The sequence below is a fragment of the Parasteatoda tepidariorum genome, chromosome 6 (assembly GCF_043381705.1).
Source record: "Parasteatoda tepidariorum isolate YZ-2023 chromosome 6, CAS_Ptep_4.0, whole genome shotgun sequence".
Classification (NCBI taxonomy): domain Eukaryota; kingdom Metazoa; phylum Arthropoda; class Arachnida; order Araneae; family Theridiidae; genus Parasteatoda; species Parasteatoda tepidariorum.
The window spans coordinates 27,615,966-27,640,983 of NC_092209.1; the positions used below are offsets into that span (position 1 = coordinate 27,615,966).

At 33.0% G+C, this 25,018-nt stretch overlaps 1 protein-coding gene across 1 annotated transcript; it reads left to right on the forward strand.

Moving 5' to 3' along the window:
• The first annotated feature begins 667 nt into the window (after positions 1-667).
• LOC139425796 (uncharacterized) lies at positions 668-23,750 on the forward strand. The gene is made up of 10 exons (XM_071181749.1): positions 668-677; positions 1,637-1,804; positions 5,032-5,195; positions 7,779-7,868; positions 11,726-11,825; positions 14,619-14,682; positions 17,705-17,747; positions 21,476-21,531; positions 22,304-22,379; positions 23,490-23,750. Exons 1-10 carry the CDS (start codon positions 668-670, stop codon positions 23,643-23,645), a joined length of 927 nt encoding a protein of 308 aa, XP_071037850.1. The 3' UTR covers positions 23,646-23,750.
• The last annotated feature ends 1,268 nt before the right edge of the window (positions 23,751-25,018 follow it).

Consider the following 25,018-nt stretch of genomic DNA (forward strand, 5'->3'; position numbering starts at 1 on the left):
TCATAGTGATACGATACAAAGCATTAGTTCGTAAAACATTTAGTATACAATCAATTCTATCCAAACCTTATCAATGATAAAAATTTTTACACGTTATATTTTCCAAAGTGCAGGATATATCACATAATTCGCGATCGCAACGCTCGAGTACGCAGTCTAGCGGGAGCCTGTAAATATCAGACATACTTTTTATCACGTTTTCATTTAGTTCCATCGAAATCATTGACAGAATCAGACGCCATTTTTTTGCAGCAAATAAGAAACAAAATTTCCCTAAGGAAAAGGCCGAAGAACTTGTAAAAAATCTCCAGAATATTAGTAAATCTTTCAGGAACAGAACACGCCAAACATTTGAAGAAAAATTCCTCAATAATTTTTAATTTCTATTATCAACAAACTTGCAACTGATGACTTCCGATTTCGGGTACTGTTACAGATGTGTGTATTAAGGTAAAATGCATTTCTTCTGTCTTCAATTCATTACGAATTAAAGTGAAGTCAACATTGNACACGTGGCAGAGCCGTGTAACAAATGGCAACTGATGCACGTTAAATCTGTCGAGTCGCAAAGTTCTTCATGTTCCCATTACAAATAAATACCTCTGGGGGTACTGAATTGGAGATTGATCGTTCTCTGATTCAGGTCAAAATTACGTTCTGTGGATAAATGAATGGATGTATGAATGGGTCCGCCCTATAAACTGGCGTGAAGTATGGGTGCGATCGAAGTCGATTCTTGGCCATAGATGGCGCCACTGGAGAACAAGAACAATCGCACCCCTCTGCCTTAACAGGCATACGTAAACAACAACTATACACAATATCTATGCATAATATAACTATGTATGGATATCATTATTACGATCACAAAGGATTAAATAGAAGCTGGTGAAAAAGCATTTTATTGGTGAGTTTTTAAATCCAGACACAGTTCGAAGTACGTGTTTACGGAAATAGACAAAGCTCACAGTGTCTGTGTAAAAAAATGGACACAACTCAAAATGCGTGTTTGCACAAATAGACGCAGCAAAAAAAAAAATACTCAAGTTTAACAACTAAGCGGGGAATTGTGTGTTTACATTTCCTTACTTCTTTAAATACTAAGCATAATCATTACGGAACGGAATCCCTTACTTCGAAGAGTCATGGGGGGGAGTGATAGGTATCAGATGATGTCCACGCATTCCGTATTTTAAATGATCAAGTAATTTTTTAAACTCTCAATTTCCAGAACGTAAATTTACAACCAATAATTTATGTTAATGCATCCGTGGCAACTTTATAAAGAGAACTGTTGACTTTTAAAGTCTTTTTTTAAGCAAAAAAAAAAAAGATCAATTTAATAAAATATACCAGTCATTTATGCAAATGAACGATATCGCATTACAAATTTAGTTATAATCCTCAGTTAATTCTTTTAAAAATATGCTCAAAAAGAGAACGGAATTAAATGCTATGTCCATTATCGTAAGCACGCATTTTGAACTATGTCCAGATCTTAAAATTGACCGTCGATTAGAAAATTTCTTTTGTTTATAACCCTTTTAAACCTGACTCATATGCTTTAAGCTCTTATCTTGGAAATAAAATGTGTTATTAATCCTAAAATTTAAATAATAAATCTTTTTCTTCGCAGATAATATCTTTTGGCTGAGAATAAATGCGGATGAATATCTCGATCCCAGAGCTCAACCGGCCATTTATTTCAATATGCATGATTCCAGAAGGCTTGTGAATCCTTTTAAACATGGCATTAGGCTTGGAGTACCGGGATATCATTTCATTAAAGTCACCGAATATGTGAGTATTCCTTATAAAATACAATGCCTATTCACAAAACTGTGTAGTTGTGGAATTACGAGATGAGCCTCCGACTTTATTAAAAGCAAAATAATTGAAAGCTCATTTCATAATTGGCAGACAGTTATACCCAGATGGCAAAATAAGGTTTATTTTTAACTCAGCAGAAACCTTTCAATGTAAACCTAAAATGGTTTTTATGCGGTTCGCGTGTAAACCTTCTAACCTTAAAACGCGATTTGTGACAATCTGCTCTATTCTGCACACATTACCCTAATCCTAAATCTTGGAAAACAACCTTATATATAAAAACCTGAAAATCGAGGTTGTCTTAGGGTTTACAAGCGTGAAAAAAAATCCTTGAATAAAGCTAGTCTTAAGGTGAAAATAATCTCACAGCTAGGTTCTTATAAGGTTTCTTTTCGCAACGTCTTCTATGCTCATCTACTTAAGTAACAATCCTTTTTAAAAGAGTTTAAAAAATAATATTTAATCCATTCAGGATGAAAGGTTTGAAACAACAATATTCTTAATTTATTGAATCAAGGATTTCAGTTCAAGGATTCCGGGACAATAAAAAGAGAATACAGAAACAAGGTTACATGCTTTCTGGGTAGTCTCTCATTTTTTAGAATCATTAAAACATTTTTTCTATAATATGCACATCGCTTTAAAGGTCAGTTCTATGTCTATTTTACTACATTAACTCCTTCTTAATCATTTTTGGAAGAACTTAGGCAGTTTCTGGCATGCCAATACCACGCCAGCTCTCTGCACTAGCCTTAAAAAGAACGAAACCTCGCCGTTGAAGTTTAACTGCCCTTCCACTAAATCTCCATTTTTAATCTACTAGGTATTTCGAAACAGCTATTATAAACTTGTAAAAAAAGTGGGTGACATAAGCAACGAATATTGCTTGCAAACCAGTTGAGTTTATGATAATGATGAGGATCTTATGCTTCTCTCCTTTATTTTCTGTGACTTGGGAGCTTGCAAACCAGTTGAGCTTATAATAATGATGAGGATCTTATGCTTCTCTCCTTTATTTTTTGTGACTTGAGAGCTTGCAAACCAGTTGAGTTATAATAATGATGAGGATCTATGCTTCTCTCCTTTATCTTCTGTAACTTGAAAGCTTGCAAACCAGTTGAGCTTATAATAATGATGAAGAACTATGCTTTCTCTCTTTTATCTTCTGTGACTTGAGGGCTTGCAAACCAGTTGAGTTTATGATAATGATGAAGATCTATGCTTCTCTCTTTTATCTTCTGTGACTTGAGAGCTTGCAACCCATGAACGGAAATGCTATTATATGCCAAATAGATAGGCATTTGTTCATTATTAACTGGATGTTTGGCGGCTCTTTCATTTTAACCAAGTTAGCGAACTGAACAAGTTAGTTTACTGAATCATTTAGTTTCGATGAAATATCTATTTCTGGATCTATTTGAGTGCAGTTTTCGATTGCAATCATTACAAAAAAGTTATATATCCCTGCTTGTTGGTTTCTACCGGCGAATGATGACATTACTGTTTATGATTTGCTATGCATCGTTATGAAGCACCTCTCCCAGTTTGTAACCGCTGAGCTGATTTTATTGAGGATAGTATCTTAATAAATTTCAAATCAGGAAATTTACTCATTAGATTCCGAATCAAAACTTTTTCCTCTAGTTTTTCAATTACTGATTATCCTTTTGATCATTATTGATTATTATCCTATTGACAATCATCCTATTGATCATCTTCGACCCATATAGAATATATATATATACTAGAGGGCTCCACCTCCTGCTCGCTACCGTTCGCTGACCCCCGATAATTGCTAGGCAATTACATTTCTGTTCGCTTCGCGAACAAACTGAAAGTCGTTTTCCTGGAGATTAGCTGAAAATTTTTCTGCACCAACATCACATAGAGAGATTATGATAGGATTGTAATGTGTCAGAAGTCCTTGTTATCAGCATTATAAACTTATATAAAGCAATTTTAATACAAACAATAATATAAACAATAATATAAACTTATGCAAAACGAGGAAGCAATATTATTTAACAAATTACTGTAGGGCATTAGCCGGAGATTAATCTCTGTATTCGAAGCACACGTGGCAGAGCCGTGTAACAAATGGCAACTGATGCACGTTAAATCTGTCGAGTCGCAAAGTTCTTCATGTTCCCATTACAAATCAATACCTCTGGGGGTACTGAATTGGAGATTGATCGTTCTCTGATTCAGGTCAAAATTACGTTCCGTCGATAAATGAATGGATGTATGAATGGGTCCGCCCTATAAACTGGCGTGAAGTATGGGTGCGATCGAAGTCGATTCTTGGCCATAGATGGCGTCACTGGAAAACAAGAACAATCGCACCCATCTGCCTAAACAGGCATACGTAAACATCAACTGTACACAATATCTATGCATAATATAACTATATATGGATATCATTATTACGATCACAAAGGATTAAATAGAAGCCGGTGAAAAAGCATTTTATTGGTGAGTTTTTAATTCTAGACACAGTTCGAAGTACGTGTTTACGGAAATAGACAAAGCTCACAGTGTCTGTGTGCAAAAATGGACACAACTCAAAATGCGTGTTTGCACAAATAGGCGCAGCAAAAAAATACTCAAGTTTAACAACTAAACGGGGAATTGTGTGTTTACATTTCCTTACTTCTTTAAATGCTAAGCATAATCATTACGGAACGGAATCCCTTACTTCGAAGAGTCATGGGGGGGGGTGGGAGTGATAGGTATCAGATGATGCCCACGTATTCCGTATTTTAAATGATCAAGTGATTTTTTAAACTCTCAATTTCCAGAACGTAAATTTACAACCAATAATTTATGTTAATGCATCCGTGGCAACTTTATAAAGACAACTGTTGACTTTTAAAGTCTTTTTTTAAGCAAAAAAAAAAGATCAATTTAATAAAATATACCAGTCATTTATGCAAATGAACGATATCGTATTACAAATTTAGTTATAATCCTCAGTTAATTCTTTTAAAAATATGCTCAAAAAGAGAACGGAATCAAATGCTATGTCCATTATCGTAAGCACACATTTTGAGCTATGTCCAGATCGTAAAATTTACCGTCGATTAGAAAATTTCTTTTGTTTATAACCCCTCTAATCCTGACTCATATGCATTAAGCTATTATCTTGGAAATAAAATGTGTTATTAATCCTAAAATTAAAGTAATAAATCTCTTTCTTCGCAGATAATATCTTTTGGCTGAGAATAAATGCGGATGAATATCTCGATCCCAGAGCTCGACCGGCCATTTATTTTAGTATACATGATTCCAGAAGGCTTGTGAATCCTTTTAAACATGGCATTAGGCTTGGAGTACCGGGATATCATTTCATTAAAGTCACCGAATATGTGAGTATTCCTTACAAAATACAATGCCTATTCACAAAACTGCCAAGTCGTAGCATTACGAGATGAGCCTCCGACTTTATTAAAAGCAAAATGATTGAAAGCTCATTTCATAATTGGCAGATAGTTATACCGAGATAGCAAAATCAGGTTAATTTGCACTCAGCAAAAACATTTTAAGGTAAGCCTATAGAGGTTTTTTTGTACGTGTGAACCTTCTAACCTTTAAATGAGATATGTGACAATCTGCTCTATTCTACACACATTACCCTAATCCTAAACTTTGATAAACAACCTTATATATAAAAACTTGAAAATCGAGGTTGCCTTAGGGTTTTCAAGCGTGAACAAAATCCTTGAATAAAGCTAGTCTTAAGGTGAAAATTAATCTTACAGCTAGGTTATGATAAGGTTTCTTTTCGCAACGTCTTGTATGCTCATCTACCTAAGTGACAATCCCTTTTAAAAGAGCTCTAAAAATAATTTTTAATTAATTTAGGATGAAAGGTTTGAAACAACAATATTCTTGTTTTATTGAATTAAGGATTTTAGTACATTTTCGAGACAGTAAATAGAGATTACCGAAACAAGGTTGTCGCAAGGTTACATGCTTTCTGGGTAGTCTCTTATTTTTTAGAATCATTAAAACATTTTTACTATAATATACACATCGCTTTAAAGAACTTAGACAGTTTCTGGTATGCCAATACCACGCCAGCTCTCTGCACTGGCCTTAAAAAGCACGAAATCTCGCCGTTGAATCTCAACTGCCCTTCCACTAAATCTCCCTTTTTAATCTACTAAGTATTTCGAAACAGCTATTATAAACTTGTAAAAGAAGTGGGTGACATAAGCAACGGATTGTGCTTGCAAACCAGTTGAGTTTATGATAATGATGAGGATCTATATGCTTCTCTCTTTTGTCTTCTGTGACTTGAGAGCTTGCAAACCAGTTGAGTTTATAATAATGAGGAGGAACTATGCTTCTCTCCTTTATCTTCTGTGACTTGAGAGCTTGCAAACCAGTTGAGCTTATGATGATGATGAGGATCTATGCTTCTCTTCTTTATCTTCTGTGACTTGAGAGCTTGCAAACCAGTTGAGTTTATAATTATGATGAGGAACTGTGCTTCTCTCATTTATCTTCTGTGACTTGAGAGCTTGCAAACCAGTTGAGCTTATGATGATGATGAGGATCTTATGCTTCTCTCTTTTATCTTCTGCGACTTGAGAGCTTGCAACCCATGAACGGAAGCGTCATTATATGCCAAATAGATAGGCATTTCTTCATCATTAACGGAATGTTTCGTGGTTCTTTCTTTTTAACCAAGTTAGCAAACTGAACTAGTTAGTTTACTAAATCATTTAGTTCCGATGAAATATCTATTTCGGGATCTATTTGAGTGCAGTTTTCGATGGCAATCATTTAAAAAAAAAATTTATATCCCTGCTTGTTGGCTTCTACCGGCGAATGATGACATTACTGTTTATGATTTTCTATGCATAGTTATAAAGCGCCTCTCCCAGTTTGTAAACCGCTGAGCTGATTTTATTGAGGATAGTATCTTAATAAATTTCAAATCAAGAAATTTACTCATTGGATTCCGAATCAAGAATTTTTCCTCTAGTTTTTTAATTATTGATTATCCTTCAGATCATTATTGATTATTATCCTATTGACAATCATCCTATTGATCATCTTCGACCCATATAGATCTGATTGACTTTGTAAGCGTCAGGTAACTGCTGGCCGGCTGAAAATCGTATAGTAGTACTCTGGTTAGAAATTTGGCAAGATTTTTCAATCTATCCAAAAGATAAAAAATAAATTTAAATCTATTTATATAATTCAATTTTTGAATATTAGTAGGTGATCAAGCTGTGATGATATTAAAAAATGCTCAATATTAAAAATTTAAATCGCAAGCATTCATTTTCTCAAAACTATGGAGTTTCTTTACATTTGAAATCTTTATAAGTTTTAAAGCAACACCGCAAGAGACAATGCTGGGGAAGTGCACACTAGAAACGTTATAAAATGGTTAACAGATATGTTCTAAAGTTTTAAAATGTATATCATTTGTGTTGTGCCTTGTGTCGGAATTTGTCTTACCTTGTGCACAATTTTGTAGTTTACTGCTCAGTACTAATTTATTGGTGCTTACTTTTTCACCCAGTACAAAAAACGGGTATTCAGTAAGTAATAAAAAAAATTCAGAATAAAATTACCCTTTTTGAGGGGATTTAGAAAAGATAATAATTCAATTTTTTTTCACTTCAAAAATGAAAAATTTAGGGTGCGTCACTTTTGAAAGACGCGGGGGACTTCCGATGTTTATAGAAGTTTATTTAGAAAGTGATGCACTCGTATACGTTTTTTATAATGCGATAAAAACAAAATTCATTTCTCTTTCTGAGCCACTTGAGAGCTGTTTATAAACTTCTCATTTTATAGATTAGATTTTCATGTACTAGAATCCCAATTTCATTTGATCCTGTGATAGCATTTGTGTCATTCACTTCTGGGAGATTTAATTTATTCCCCACTATAACTAGTAAAATGGTAACTTAAATTTTTTTTCATAGGTAGAGCAACATCTTTTACCCCACCCTTATGATACGAAATGCACATTCTTTAATCCTAAAGGGAGTACAGACGAAAACGTTGATATAATGGTATGCTGCTTTATTATATACCCTTCTTTATTGAAAAGTACTGATTTATTGTATTGCATTGCTAAGACTGAACTTCATTATTACAGTCTGTATACAGACTTGTTCTTTACCTATGCTAACTGACTCTAAACCATAACAACGTCTAAACTCAAGTGCTCCAGGAGACGCTAGATAGTCACCAAAAGCAAACTAATCTAAAACAGTTGGACAGAGATAAATGACATATTTAATTTATATAGCAAGAAATATGCTCTAAGTTACCTTGATAATCTTAGTTTAGAATAAGATGCCTTGGCCTAAAAAAATAAGTAATCTTATTTTAGAATTTAACCTATTGGTATTTTAAGGGTAACACCGTAAAATTTTCGACAAATGAAAAAAAAAATTTTGAATTGATTTTCGTAAAAATGTGAAAGATGCCGAGTGAAGAGCAGGACGTGGTGTGACGAGTGTGAACAAGCAAATTTGTACGCTCAGTTGACGAATAGATGCGCTCACTCCTAACAAAACATTTTAGTAAAACACTACCATTTTAACTACTTTATTGAAATAATTTGTTTAAAATATGCAAGAAAAATACACTGGTATAAGAAATTAAGAGAATTTTCAGACTTGGTCGATTATCTCTAGAACTACTGGACCGATTTTAATGAAATTTGATGTGTACATACATTGATACAATACAAAATAAATAACCATTCAACAACTGTAATATACACGCAAGATCGTTGACAACACTCGTTGCAGTCAGAAGGTATGAAATTGCCACAGGACAATTCAGGCCAATTGGCACAGGAAATAATAAACTGCCTTATTTCAAGTATGAAGTCACGCTGCAAAGTCTGTATATCTGTAAGAGGGACCGTACCCAGTATTAGAAAATTTTTTTTGTTTATTATGCAACCACTGTTTCATACCTTCCGATTCCAACAAGTTTTAAGCACGATCATGCTTGTGTATTACAGTTGTTGAATGGTTATTTGTTTTACATTGTATCAATGTATGTACACATCAAATTTCATTAAAATCGGTCCCGTAGTTCTAGAGATAATCGAGAAATTCTCTTAATTTCATGCACCAGTGTAGTTAATGTCACTTTCTACATAAATAGCTGATTTTGCAACTTATTTAGCAGCAATAATTTCCAATGAACGTTGAATAGGGTTATTGAAGGTTCTGAACCAATTGGAAATAAAAGCAGACCCAGCAGCCAAAGAATGTGCTCAAAAGGAAGATGACCCCGAAACTTGGGCTGCTACTCTAGAAACATATAAGGATAGATTGACAAGAAAGGGGGCTAAACTAGCACTTAAGAATACTGAAAATGATTTAAACAAAACTGTCTCATGCATCTAGTATTGATGCGATATAGTTAATTTGCAAGATTTTATATATTTATTTGGATTATTAATCACAAAACTTTGAACCCAATTTACTCGAAACTTGCTCGTTGTATCTCTAATTAGCACAATTTTCATCCGATTTACTTCAAATCTTGACGCAATATTCACAATATATACCGAAGAGCCGTTACATTATGACCACCCTCCATCTATAACAATGGGCTCGCCCAGGTTTTCATGGTTTCTCGCCCAGGAACAATGTTTTCATGGGACACACTAGGACCCATAATCCTCAAAGAACAATCTCTGACGTCTGTAAGCTACTTGAACATAGTTGCAGACCAGGTTCACCCATTCATGGCAACAGTTTTTCCTGTTAGGGATGGTGTTTACCAACAGGATAATGCACCATGTCGTAAGGGTCGAATCGTCATAGATTGGTTCGAGGAACATTCCAGTGACTTTCAAGTCATGTCTTAGCCCCCCAAATTCACCTGACCTTAATCCAATAGAGCATTTGTGGTCCTACTTGGAAAACCAAATTCGTGCTGCCATGCTACCCCCTCGCAATGTGAGGGAATTGCAGGACCAGTTGGTGAGCGCTTGGTACCAGATACCTCAGACTACCTATCAGCACCTTGTGGAATCAATGCCACGGCGGATGCTAGCAGTTTTGAGGGCTAAAGGTGGTCCTACAAGTTATTAGCAGGGTGGTCAAAATGTAATGGCTTTTCGGTGTATATAGTTTTCGTTGCATGTAGGAATTTTTAAATTTGGTTGATTGGTTTTGAGTAATACACGAAAATTTAACTTGTTTTATGTCACTTTTTTGAAACTTTTGATCACGTTTTATAGGAAAACTCATTTTTAAAAAAATTCTACGTGAGAGAAACTACATATATATAGTTTTAAAAAAATCAAAACTGAATTAAATTTGGATGAATTTTTTGGCTTAGGAGTACAGCAAGTTGTGGATAATTTGAAAAATTAGTTAGAAACATTGCATTATTTTCGCTCTTATGGTGGCGGACGTTTTATTCCAGCATATTTGTGAAGGCGTGATTATTGTAAATACATGTTGTACATTGTTTACATGAAGGATTGATAGTTCATTGATATATCAAGCAATAATCAATTTTATTTAAGTTATATTGACCATTATAAAATTGAACAAATGAAATAATAAGCATCACACGCCTATGAAAGAGATGAAAAGATGCTTTTTTAAACATGACGAAATTATTCAGTAAAATTAATAAAGATTGGACAGGGGGGCGTAACCCCCAAGCCCTAACGGCAAGAATTTAAAGCAAGCAGTAATTGAATTGTTCTTAACGGACTCTTAGGAACATTCGAAGAGATCCGTTGTTGGTGATTTATCGAAAGATAAAACAGCCAAAAACAATTAAAATTAAATTCTAAATAATTTGGCATTACCTTAATCATTAAAAAGATCGTAAAAATTAATATAACTGAAACATTTTTGTTTTCCAAGCGAAATAAAGTAGCTTAAGAAATAAAGAGTAGATATTTTTAATAAAAATAGATTTTGGTGTTCCATTTAGTTGCGATAATGAATTAATGAGTTATATATTTGTATTAAATTAAACAGCGAGCTTTTATATTCATTGTTAAGAGGAAAATAAAATTTGAAGAATAATTCATAATTGCTTTTTATAAAATGTTATAAAAATTGAATAATTAGTTTAATTTAATTAAAAGATTAAGAATGATTTAAAAAATTGAATTTATGAGATTAAGGGAAGTTTAAAAGCTTAGAAATATGTAATGCCTATAATGGCATCTCAGCAAAGCCCTATTTTTTTATTTTTTTATCTGTCAAAAGTTAAAATAAAGATTAGAATATGTACAATAAGCTTTTAAAAAATGTAACAAGTTTTCATGTAAAGTGCGTCACCACACGCGTCATAATAACGAAAATGTTAAAACTGTTTTTTGTCAGAACATTGACATCACGCACTGAAATTCAAAGACTTATCCAAACCCCATCATACTTTTCGATTTGTTGAAAAGGTGAAAAGTTCCCTTTCCACCTACCCTGAGTTTTATAATTAAAATATAGGACACTTTGTGTATGGAATTAACATTTCACCTGTACTTACTTTCACATTTAAACTTGTTTTGATGCATGGACTGGGTCAGCTTTCCATCTGTTAAAATTAACGACTTTGTACACCGAGTTAACTTTTCATCTGTTCAAATATCTGCTTTTTACATATCTTGCATTTTTACATTCTTCGTTACTGTGTTGATGGAGTCATCTTTTCATCTGTTTTGCTATCTATATTTTGAATTCAAGTCACCCTTTCTATTCCTCATTGTAAATACTCATCTTCCCTTTGTTTTTCAAACTGGGAATTGTTTTTGTATTTTTAGTTGATCAAAAAAATTGCTCCCCGGATGCCCCCGACAGGGGGCGGGACGGGGTTAAGCGTTTCTGATAATTTTTGCAAAGAAATTCTTTGTGCCACAATTTTATTTGCATTTCTTTAGGATTGCATAGAAACTTGCACCTTCAATCTTCACATGGAGCAATATGGATGTGCACCACGTTCAATAAGTATTAGTCACATGGCGAATTTGTGTAAAAAAGGTAAGCGCCATTACAGCAGGTAAAATATATTTTTGAAACAAAATTTATGCTTTGAATCCTTTGTAAAGTCAATGTTTGTAACATATTTGAAGGAAGTGGAAATGAGATACTGTCCGCACACGAGGAACAAATTTTTAAGAAACACTTCGTGATTGGGTCAATCCCCCACACTCTCTCTCTCTCTCTCTCGTAATCTGAAAACTATGTTCCCAATTGTTTAGCCAGGAGGACTGTCGAAAGTCCGGGCTTAATGTTGATTTCCTTTTTAATACATTTTGCATTTATCCGAAACTTTTTGAAAGAATAAAGAAAAACTTTTAAATGATTTTAAATATTGAAGGAATCAGTCCTTACAATCCTTACCCGAAAAGTCCAATGAAACTAATAATGATTTATTATATTTCATTAATTTATTTTATCGTATCTTAAAAAAAAGTTCGGATTATTAGACTTAAAATTTTTATATAATTTTAAACTGACAGACTTGGACCATCAATTAAAATCAAATTACCAAAATTAAAATCTGACTTGAACCATAAATCTTTGCTATAAATGGCAATAAATGGATATCAAGCATTTTTTGTTAATCGGTAGCCTCTCGGTGAAAGGCCATTTTAAGTTGACCTCAATAGCTGTATCCTTCATACCCAATTAATGAACCTCCATCTTGCTGTGTTATGATAATGAAGACGAAAACCTTTTTTCTCATGTCATGCTAGTTGCGCACAAAACTGCCTGTGCATAATCGAAATTCTTTTTTTTTCACTTTCCTATGCTTGAGGTTTGTTTCCAACTTAAAATACCGCTTAAATTTTTCCAATAGCAAATTGTTTGTATGGTGCATAAAATGGAACAATATCTGAGAAAAAATAGAAAATTTTCTCCGATGGACAGCAGTGAGGTGGCAAGGCTCTTTTATGGCGTGGAACGGCTTCTCTTACCTTATTATGATAAATTTAACATTACTTTTTTTCAGGCCGCATGAAGGTTACTGATTTCCAAAAAATTGCTAGAAACTCATTTCCTGCTACTTGCAGTGAGATTTGGTTGCTCAATACCAGATTTTCCAAAAGGATGCTGTTGCAATTTACGTTGAAAAATTTTCACAGTGGTGTTCTAATAGTGTGCTTGTCATAAATATGAAGGTGGCCCAATTAAAAAGCTGACTTTTACTGGTAACCCAAAAAGAGGAAGACCAAACACCGGATATACTGATTCTTCAGAAAAAGACTTATATACCATGGGCATCAATAGATGATGAAACTCAGCGCATGATCGAGCAGGAAGGAAATATATCATGTTTGGACGACTCAGCCCTGTAATAGTTTGTTTTTGCTTATGGAAGAAGTGTGCTTTTCAGCCCCAAGACGTTACATTACTACAATCCCCTATAAAACGGGAGGGGTCATCCCCAGCACACCACTCTATACTAAAAAGGGACAGTGTTAGCTGTGGCATAATTAAGGCAACCATTGAAACCTTATTAAATGTCTTCTACATATTGGTAAATGGTAAGCAATGCGAGCAACAAGTCACATATGAATATAGAGGATATTTCAGCTATTATGAGAAGTTGCTTTATTCTTATAGAACACTTTCCCTCCTCCTTTTTTATTTATTCGATTTTTCATCGTGTCCAGGTGGAGCAGGGAGTCATTTTCTCCATGTAAATTATGGGTTTAGATAAATACTTACTTAATATGCATGTTGGTTCATATTGGATTGCGTCAAATTATGACACAAAAACAAGGTGTGGCTTTATTTAAGTAAAACACACTGTATATCCAAATAACGCTATATGTTGTATGAAAGTTCTTAGGTTTTCTGCTTCATACAATTGATTTGGTGAAGTGGTGTTGTAAAAAAATGGGCTATGTTTATCATTGCTAGTACTTATTTTAAACATGATTTTAAAGAAGTGGGGTATTTTATATTCCATCTCTCAGAATGACACTTACTGCAAATAGGTGTTAAGAATGGGTATAAATTTTGATATTTCTATCTCAAATTAGGTATTTTTTAACGTTTCATCCACTATAATCGAAATGTAGTGGATAGATCAAAAAGTTTGAATGTATAAAGGTTTTGTAAGTGAAAGGATATCAGTCAAAAACTGCAATTTTCATACATTAGACCCTTATTTCTTCCAAAAAAAACAGTACTATCTATTTACTTTTTATTTTATCAGGTTAAATGTAAAAATGTACTTACGGTGAAATGCACATACTAGATAGTGTCACTAAATAGTTCTAAGTCAAATATTAGCTCAGCTGTCATTGCGAAGGACTAGTTCAATCCTCAGTGGTGGCTAGGACTGGGCGATATTAGTGGCGGACGTTTTATTCCAGCATATTTGTNACTAGTTCAATCCTCAGTGGTGGCATTTCGGCTAAACTGAGCACCTCGGCGTGGCTGATGCATGATGTAGTTGAGCTCGATGAAGACCGATAAAACCAACTTGTTCACAAAAATTCACGTTAAACAACAAGAGTTCAATCAAGAAAATAGAAGGCAGCAACAAATTAAACTTTAAAAAAATATATTTAAGAAGCGGTAATTTAATTATTACCTCAACATTTCAACATTCTAATCAGAATAATATCATGTTTCAATAATTGTAATGCTTAATAATTTTAAAAATTAATAACTTTTATCAAGCAAGTGGTAAGTTTGCACTCTTAGCTTTTTGAATAATTATTTTACAAATTAAGAATACATTCTTAAGACTCTAAGCGAGAAGTAGTTTAAGATCCATATTTTTTATTATACTCTATCGTAAATACTTTTTTTTAGGTGAAAAAGTCCAAGGAGAAAATCGAAATATTTGCTTCAAAATGTGCAACAATACTCCTTGTGAGTAAGTAATCTTCATTAAAAATGTTCTCATTTAGAAAAATATATTCATGTAATATTTATCTCATCTTAATTGCATGAAAACAAAATGTTTTTGCTTGGATCAACAGTAATAAACTACATAAACTTACTATTTTAAATCGTTAAACTTCGGATCATCATTTACGAACCATTTAAACTTTTTCTACGCAATAGTTTTTTTTACCGCATGAACTGGAACTGAAGTTTGTTGAATTTTATTTATTTCTGTTAGCACGGAATGATGTTGACCTCGTTCGACAATTGGATCGAATTTGGCAGGAAATACCGCAAGAGACCATCCGGAAGCTTTATCGGTCTATGCCACGCCGTGTGGCAGCTTGTATCCGGGCTAGAGGCGGGACAACACCTTATTGAACTTGTTACTGTAACTCTGCAATAAATTATTCAATTATTCTGAAATTTTAATCATTTACTATTCTTTACATTGTCTTCCTATCCACTAATTTTCGTTTCAATCGGACAACTCCTTTTTGGTGCGTCGATTTTTTTGTTATAGAGTGTATATATGATCTGAAATATAGGTGAATAGAAATTGATTAGATATGAAACATGCAACAACTTCATGTTTGTCGATTCAACTCACAATCAAGAAGACGTTTGTTTATTTCTCTATAATAAATTGTAAGGGCTGTCGAATCTGTTTTGGGTATTAACTTAAACGTTATAGAAAATTTTGCCACGCAGAAACTATAACATAAAACATTAGAAACATTAAATTACGAGAATATAATTTAATAAAAACATTTAACAATAGATAATAATTAACTGTTAAACTTGTTTGAAAAAGTAACATAAGCGTCATTCTACAGGCCTCAGAAATGCTGCAGCATAGTTGAAAGTGAGTTTGCTAAAAGGGACCATTTTTTAATGAATTTACACCGATTTTTTTTTTTCGAAATTCTAATTTTTGTTTTAAAGTCAATGCAAATTTAAGTTCTTTTTCGGAATTTTTTTCCTTTTTTTTGCTTTAAATATTCACTATTTATCCATTGTTATAGAAATTTATCTTCTCTCATAAAATCTTTATTTTAATAGTGTCCACTGGAGTAGCTGTTCAATAATAAGTGGCAAAGCAAAGATAATTAGAATTCACGTTGGCAGATATAAATCTTTAGATTTATATTGAAATTTTTTAGTATTAAAAAAAATTTAATAAAAAGCGATGAAAACCATTCAGTAATTGAACGGTTATAAGTTTCGCCAACTAGTAAAATTGTTTCTTCTTTTTGATCCACACAATCTCTATTCCTTAAGTAATTTCTTTTCTTCAAAAATAGATGATTATTTTTTAAATCTCGATAATCGTCTATTTCGTTACTATAAGCGTATTCTTAGATAGCAGAATGCTCTTCGATAAATCTACAATAATTGCACATTTAGAAAACAAAATGTTCCGTGTTTTTATGGAAAACATTAACGTTTAAGAAAGAAAAACATTTATGAATGAGAAGCAATTATTGTTTAACTACAGGAAAAACTCCTGTCGCCACAAAATTTATGGCCGTCTGCTGCTAAGAAAACAAGAAACAGTGCATTTCAAAGAGGGGAGCTTCGATCTAACCTGATCTCCTTTCTCCTTCAGTCAAAACCTGTCTGAAATATTGGCCCAACATTCCCATTTGAAATAGCCAAACCTCGTAACCTTAATCGCCGCCACTGCTTCAAGCGAATAGCGAGGGGAATTCTTTCCATAGACAAACTCTATGTCAGTTAGTAGGGGGAGTGAGCAGGGAGTGGAGCCTCCTAGTATTTTAAAGAAATACTTTTTTTCCAATGCCCACCTGTAGAATGACCTACGTCATACAGGTATCTGAAGGACAGATTTGTTAGCCACTCTTTCAGGGGCATCATATTAGGTGGGCCAACGTTGCGCCCATAGTAAGGAAAGATAGTACAGAGAAGGAAAGAACATCCTTGCCTTGCCTGGGATTCGAACCCAGAAACTTTCTGATACAAAAGCAGTTCCCTAACCCCTACACAGCCGGTCGGCTTTCAAAGAAGTATAAACTTATAAAGCTTTCTAATTAAAATTTTGGAGTACACAAATTGTTTCTATGCATCAATGAGATTCCAGATTCTTATCAAAATTAATATTTATTTCTATTTGATAATTAAAAATACGATCAATGGAGTTCAGTTTCTTTTAAAGAAGTGGTTTCCAGCCCCGAGCACCGGATGGATACCGGTCTACGGATAAAATAATACCGGGCCGCTCACGAATCATTAAATTATTTTCATTTTATGTGATGTATTTCTCTTTGGTTTGTACGACTTTTCTTTCCATGGTAAAGAGTTTAACCGAGAGTTGAGGGACGTCACACAAAACAACACCAGTAACACACACGTAATTGTATTTAATTTTGGAGACAGTATGTGTTTCTTTTTTTTTCAATGGTGGGCACTTGGGGTTTGTTCCATTGGCCACAGAAATGCCAGAACTGCTACTCTCTTCTCGTTACCCAGTGGGCACCTGTGGCGAAGCCACGACGGTGGAGCAGCGTCGCCCACGTCACACAACCGCAAGCCCGTTTATCGGGCAGGTCACATTCATACAAAGAGGAAAGGACATAGAACACAGAGAGAGAAATAAACACCCATGCCCTGAGCAGGATTCGAACCCGCGACCAATGGCTCCGCAGTCAGACACGCTAACCACTCGGCCACCTGGTATGTTTAACACAATTAAATTGAAATTATTAAATCGCAACACTCTAAAATGTAAGCAAAGTCCTCCCCCCCTTCCATTAAGCATGCCGCTGTAAAATTATCAAACGTTAACCGGTTCACGTCTATAAAAAGGTTAGGAAGCACTGCATTAAAGCACCTGTGCATTCAATGTTTATTGAAAAAGTATTTTCCACATTTATTAAAGGAGGTTATTCAATACTTATTAAAAAAGGGCGTTTGTTTTCACTAATTTGCATGAATAGGCTTACTTGAAATTTGACGAATACGTTTCTCTAATTTTTAAATTTATTTTACAGGACTCGGTGGTTCACATACAAGCACCTTCAGACTGTACACGATGTATGATTTCTGTTCCTTCCTCTTTTATGAATTATAATTTACTATTAAATATAATTAAAATAATAAAATAAAGTTAAAGACTACGTTTTTCCATTTTGGATCTCATAAAAAAAACTTTAGTTCACTTGAAAAGCGTAGTTTTAATTTTACTTTATTTTAATTATTTTTTTATTTCATTGAATGTTAGTTTGTTCAAATCAGAAAGTCTCGGAATATTGACTCTCTCTAAATTTTGCTTAAAACAGTTAGGAAAGAATTGTACCATGTGTTGGCATTTAAAATCATAGCGCTAGCTAGCCAGAAAGGGATTGAAATTTTCATCAATTATAAATTCAGCTAATAGTGGTTAGAAAAAAATTAAAAATAGTATTGCACAAAATTTTAATTGAGGTTCGGGTATTCTAGATACTTGGAAAGTATTCGTGACTTTGGTAATAAATATTACTTGGCGATAAAATGACAATGAATTCTGCTTAAAGTTGTGAGAAAACGGTTAAACGTGAAATACGAGGCGCATGCAGAAAGTAAGTTTGCCGATTTTTTTTAAAAAAAGAACTCACACTTTCGGAATCATATTTATTGGCAACAAGTACAGCAATGTTTAAGCTATTTTTCAACATAGCCACCACCAGAATTGAGTCACTTGTCGTATCGTGGGATCAACTTTTGTATCCCTCTGTCATAGAACTCTGCCGCCTGTGAATGGAAGCAGCGTGTGACAGACGCCTACCGTTACTGGGACCGTTACTGTGAAACGTGTCTGCGGAAATTGTGACTTGCCATTCAAAACAAGAGCCGTGGAATGTTTACTGCCGGTGTTGCGCCCCTCCATGACAATGCTTGTCCACATACGGGATGACGCACAGCAGCTGTTTTGACGGAATTTGGCTGGGAAATGTTTAATCATCCACCCTACAGCCCCGATATTGCTCGTAGTGATTTTCACGTTTGCTTGCACCTCAAGAAATTCCTGTCCTCCGGTGAGCGTTTTGGCAACGACGGATCGCTGAAGACGTCTGACACACGTTGGTTCCATTCACAGGCGGCAGAGTTCTACGGCAGAGGGATACAAAAGTTGATTCCACGATACGACATGTGTCTCAATTCTGGTGGTGGCTATGTTGAAAAATAGCTGAAACTTTGCTGTACTTGTTGCCAATAAATATGTACCTGAAAGTATGAGCTCTTTTTTTTAATAAAATAGGGAAACTTACTTTCTGGATGCGCCATGTATCATTCGGCAATAATAAATCATTGGCAACAGCATTCTAGTAAAGAAGTAGTCAAAGTTGCACTTTTGAGGCAGATTGTACTGAAGATTGTTACTGAAGATTGTTACTGGCAGATTGTTACTGAACACGTAGCAAAAATTAAAAAAAAAGTTTATTGCCATAATCTATTTTTTAAATAAATTTAATGTTTTTTTTTCCTCTCGCAGTTACCGTAGGACTATTATGAACAGCATATATTGTAAAACGTTTCCTTTTTCTTATTGTAAAGTAATAAGAAAACTGAAACAGTTTTTTTTCTAAAAAATGGTTTAAGGTGATGTACAATCTTTTATTTAAATAAAACCATAAAGTAACCAAAATTAAATTCATTCGTTTGTTCTTAGAAATAAACTGGTTCTAGTTAATGAACAAAATAAACTACGTAAACAATTCTATGAAAACATGAAGGATGTTTTACTTTTTCATTATTAATAGTAAAGGGGTGATGTATATAGGGAAAATCGTGGGAATATGGAGAAAAAATTCAGGCACTCCACTTTGAATATTTCCAACATACTAAAAAAAATATAAAAAGGTTTAAAATGGTGATTACACTGCTTATGAACTTTTACACAAATAACACGCTATTTTTAGATAAGTCTGAGCTGTCAAGACTTAAAAATTACACAATAAATCATAAAAAGCTACACACGTAGGATTTGTTTAAAACACATTTTTTAAAGCTCTGTTAGTGCGGTTATATGCAAAATAAAAATGAACAATTCGAAACTTATCATTGTAAATCATTATTTAACAGTTAGTACTTGATTAGTGCGACTTTTAAATTTATAGTTTTTTTTTCCTTCTTTTTTTTACAGTTTATGTATATTAGGATTCTAGAAGATGCTTACAAAATTAAGCATTTTAGGTGCAGTTCATCTTGTACAATAATTCTGATATTTTTGTTTTAATACAATATTGTTATGTATAGTGTGCCAAAAAGAAAACAGACCCCTCTGAATAACTTTTGATCTAATGATCAAATATTCACGTTCTAGGACTCAATCTAAATGGTTCGAAGGGATGACCTCAAATATGCTAATTAATTACTGCTAACGACTTTCTTTGAATAACATACGATTTTATCAACTCCCAAAATATAGAGGAAAGAGGAAATCTGGGAAATATGGTCAGCATAATTTCGTCAGGAGAGGAGTTCAAAGTTTGGGCCCCTTAATGTTAATTTAATTTTTAACGTATTTCACTATATCTCGCAAACTTTTAAAACGAGTCAAAAAGTTTTTGTACAAAATTATAAAACTCGTTCGTCCAGAGATAATTCCATACAAAAAAATTAGTAAATATTTATTATTTTTTATTATTTCATTGCAAGAATTTTGAATTGTAAGGTATACAATTTTTTGTATCCGCATCATTTTAAAGTACGTAATTTTAAATGGCAAAATACAAAATTCGAGGGAAATCAGATGAATAGTTCTTGAGAAATCAAATTTTAAATATACGAGATCTTTAAAATTCGATTTCTCAGGAACTATTCGATCGTTTTCACTAAAATTTTGTATATTTAAATGCAAAATTACGTGCTTTAAATTAAACTAAGAAATTTTATAACTTGCATTCAAAATTATTTCAATTATTATTAAATGAAATAATAAATATTCTCTAAAATTTTTTTTTTGTACGGAAGTATCTTTGGACAAAGCGAATTTGTGTGCAAAAACTTTATGATTCGCTGAAGAAGTTCTCGAGATATAGCGAAATACGCATAAAATCAAATTAACATTAAGGGGTCCAAATTTTGGACAGCTCTCCTGTCTAAAATATTTTGACGATATTTCCCAGATTGCGTCTTTCCCATACATTTTGGGTTTCAGAAAACCGAATCTGTCGAAAAAGGTGCACTTATCATGAGAAAGTACGATTCGCATCTGATTACCTACCTTATACCAAATCTGTCGAAAAAGGTATACTTATCATGAGAAAGTACGATTCGCATCTGATTACCTACCTTATACCAAATCTATCGAAAAAGGTATACTTATCATGAGAAAGTACGATTTGCATCTGATTACCTACCTTAAATTACCGTCTACACTAATTGATTAGCAGATTTGAGGTCACCTCCTCGGACCATTTAGATCGAGTCTTAGAACGTGAAGGTCCGATCATTAGATCAAAAGTCATTCAGGATGATATTTTTTTTAACGCGATGTACAGTATATTTGTTTAAAAATATATGATAACCCAAACCTACTACCTCTCTGACATCCAAATAGTGTAAATTTAAAAACTATTTGTTGGTTTAAATTTCCAAAGATTTGCATGCCGTGGCGGTAAAAAAACAACTATGTCTCAAATAAAGATGTTGCTGTTGCTATGGATCAGTGGGAAAATTTTAAGAAATCGGAGCGAGTCGGTGAATGTTTATAGTTAATTAACTATGTCCAGTTTTGAAACTTTCCAAATAATACTTCTTTTTCTTTTCAATTCTTGTAGGACCTTGATTATGGATATCAGGAAAGAAAAATACTTTATCCCAGACTTTATAATATGTAAGTTTTAATATTTTATATTTAAAAAATTATTAAGCCAATTCTTATTTATAAAATTAAAATAATTTATTAAATTAATTACCAAGCTTTACTATTATTTTTCAATGGTGTACCATTATTTTCGTGTTTGTTGCTGCGTACACTTTTTAATAGTTAATAAATGATTCCTTAGTTCCACAATTCATAATTGTCTTTTAACGGAATAGCATTCATTTGGCTCTTTTGACTTCTATGTTTGCAAGTGGTAAAAAATATGTTCGTAGGTTTGTAGTCTCGTTCTATGTCCCACAATGGCATTGCAACGTAAGGAGACAGTTCTGTAGAATCGCAAAGATTTACAATTTTTGCATGACAACGCTTGGCTGCACGTCACGCCGGTGGCCAGGAATGGCGTATATCGACTTGGTCGGAAGGCTTTGTGCCACCCTCTTTACTCGCCTGACCTTGCGACATCAAATCCCTAAACAATAATTTTAGTAAAGAAGTCTTTCCTACTGGAGCAGACTTGTGCCAACACTCACTGACTTCCTTGCGACCAAAACCACCGAGATTTATCGTAATGAGATTGCAACAGCTGGAGACAAGTTGACAGAAAATGGCGATGGACATTACTGGAAGGGCTAACAATTGTCTACATTTGAAATTCATTTTCTTTTTGGCCATTCAAAATGGCTCCATTGATTACTTCGTAGAAACGAAACAATTTTATTGCAGCATCTAATTTGAAGATTATTTTCCGGAAAACAATATTTATATTGATTTCAATTGACAGCTCTCAATTCGCATATGTCGGAGTGTCCTTCAGAAATGCAAGGATTAGAATTATCAACTTTGTTCCAAGAATGATGGTAAGTGGATTTTGTTTTAAATTCATTGCTGATCAAAATTCTCCAACAATAAAACGAAAATGCTAATTACAATCACACAAAAAGTCTTCCCGCAAAACAAGATTAATTTAATAAATTTCTGCTAGAGCTCCCTTTTTTCTATCTTATATTCGAAGCTATAAGTTTGAGTGATTTATAATGCATTAACAAAATGAATTTACCAATAAAGTACAAACACATTTTTTCTCATATATCTGAAAAAGAGAGGCACGATTACCATCAATTTTCATCCTATTTGCTTCAAAATTTAAACGACATGAACAACCTTGAGAGGGATTTCTTTTTCACTAAGTTTTTTTCTTTAAAAATAAATTAATCGAAGATTTGCGCAATAAGTATAAATGTCTCTGAGAAAAAGATTATGATATTTAATTAATAAAATTCTACATTTACATTTAAAAAAAATAATTGGATAATTGCAAGAAAAAGGAAAGCGCATGTTGTTGCAAAATTGTTTTTCTTTAAAAATGACTAAGTAATGATATGACAATATGAAATAAGTAATGATATGACAATATGATGATGACCGGAGAACAATATATAAAGAATGAATAAGTAATAATTGCAAAAAAAATGAAAAGTACTGAAATGTTTAATGATATGTCATTTAGAGAATCCAATTTTTTTTCTCATCCAAACGCTGAAACTAAAAGCTCTGTATTTTTCTTATTTTCACGAGGTTCTTTCTTAACTCTCAAGACAATTTTCTCTTATGTGCCAACAATCAACACCACACAGACAAAAACTGTAGTTCTTTTTCGATTGTTTTAGTGAATTACCAACATTTATCAAATATGTTTTTCATTCTACGCATAATAAATAAATGGATAAATAACTTACAGATAATTTAATTTGAAAGCACGAAAAATATATTACATAGAAATAACTAGACTATAAAGAAAAAAAGCGGTAAAAACAATTTTTGAGCCACATTCAATTAGTATACATTCAATTCCATTAAATTTAATTAGTATCTATATTTTTACATGAAAACTATTTTGTTTAACTATTTAATTATCAGTTTAATGAATAAAATATATTGTAATATTAATTTTCTTCTGATATTTTCAGCCAATGGAATTGTTTAGCAACATCGGTGGATTCCTAGGAATTTGGATCGGATCTTCTATCATATCGATCTCTGATTTATTATACAAACTATCTGAATATATATACACCTACTTCATAAAGTTCGCTAAAACCAAATCAAGGACACGGCAGTCATAATTAAATTATAAGATGAAAAGTGTAATAATCGATATATTTCTGATCAAATGCACTATTCTTTCCTCATTTAATTAATAATACTAGTGGGCTGCGCCCCCCGCTCGCTAACCCCCGAAAATTGCTACGCAATCTCATATGGTTTGCTTCGCAAACCAAGCTCGCTTCGCTCGCTACTAACTTATGTACACTGCAAATGCACAAAGTTCTAAGAATTCAAAACAATCATTCAAATCCGTATAAAAACCTTTTTTTTAAAAAATAAGTTACATCTTTTTAGTAAATACTAAGTCATTAAAATAAATGAAATGTGCTATAGTATAATTCGCGATATAAATCAAAAATCGTCAAATAAATTCGTGAAAAAAAAGAGCTTTCGACAAAATACTAAAATGGAGATCTATCGACAAGGACTACTCACTTCTGCCTAGCTTAATAGTATGAGATTGCCGAAGCTGATGCTCTCTGGTTATTTCAGTTTCGGTTTTTAAAAGTGCTATATGTTGAGCCACCTCAACTAGATTTTTCATGTGACATTTTTAGCGGCAATCATTGGTCAATTCGCCGTGAAAGAGAAATAGTAACGTAAACAAAACAAATTAAACGTTACCACCGGTGGAAAAGAAATACAGCCAAAATTTGGGAGCCACGTAAGAGAATTATATATATTAGATTAACTAGGAAATAGAGCCTATGCAACAATTGAAATTACTATCAAGTATTGAACATTCATATAAATATGAAAGTTTAAAAGCTTATATTGTACAATAAAATGGAATTTTCAATTTTTGAGATAATGAAAATGAAGCTTTTCTAATCAGAAAAGTAAGACCTACAATGGGGTAATAAGTTTTGTCACATTTCTAATGCATGAATAATATTAAATTTTGCACAAAAATTATTAACAATTTAAGTTGACTTTCCATTTCCAATGTAAATCTATATTAGAAATAAACAACTTAGTTTTATTTGAGTTATATAATTCCTTAGACTCTTCCTTTACTTCCGTTAAACTATTTTAAATTTTTAAGTTTTTACCCATTTTCAAAATGGGTCATGTTTTGAGCGTTAGCACATTTCTTTATTTTTTTCACTGTGTTGAAGAGTAATAGTAAACAGTGCGCATGCGTAGTCATTGCATGCGTTGCTATGACAACCGCTGATGTTTGATAATTTTTATTAGAATTCTTTTTTTATTTTCACCAGCAGTCATTTCTAATGTATTTACATAATAATAATTTAAAGCATTTTTATATTCTTTTATTACTAACTTATAATTACTGTCTTTTGACTATGATTTTAATATAAATATGAATACTGAAGAAGAAAAAGTACTTTGTGACGTCTTGAAACACGTACATATGCAGGATTTAAAA

Coding starts and splice junctions, on each gene's coding strand:
- LOC139425796 (XM_071181749.1), top strand. Junction 5,196..7,778: donor TCATTAAAGTCACCGAATAT/GTGAGTATTCCT, acceptor TTTTTTTCATAG/GTAGAGCAACATCTTTTACC. Junction 14,683..17,704: donor TGCAACAATACTCCTTGTGA/GTAAGTAATCTT, acceptor TTTATTTTACAG/GACTCGGTGGTTCACATACA.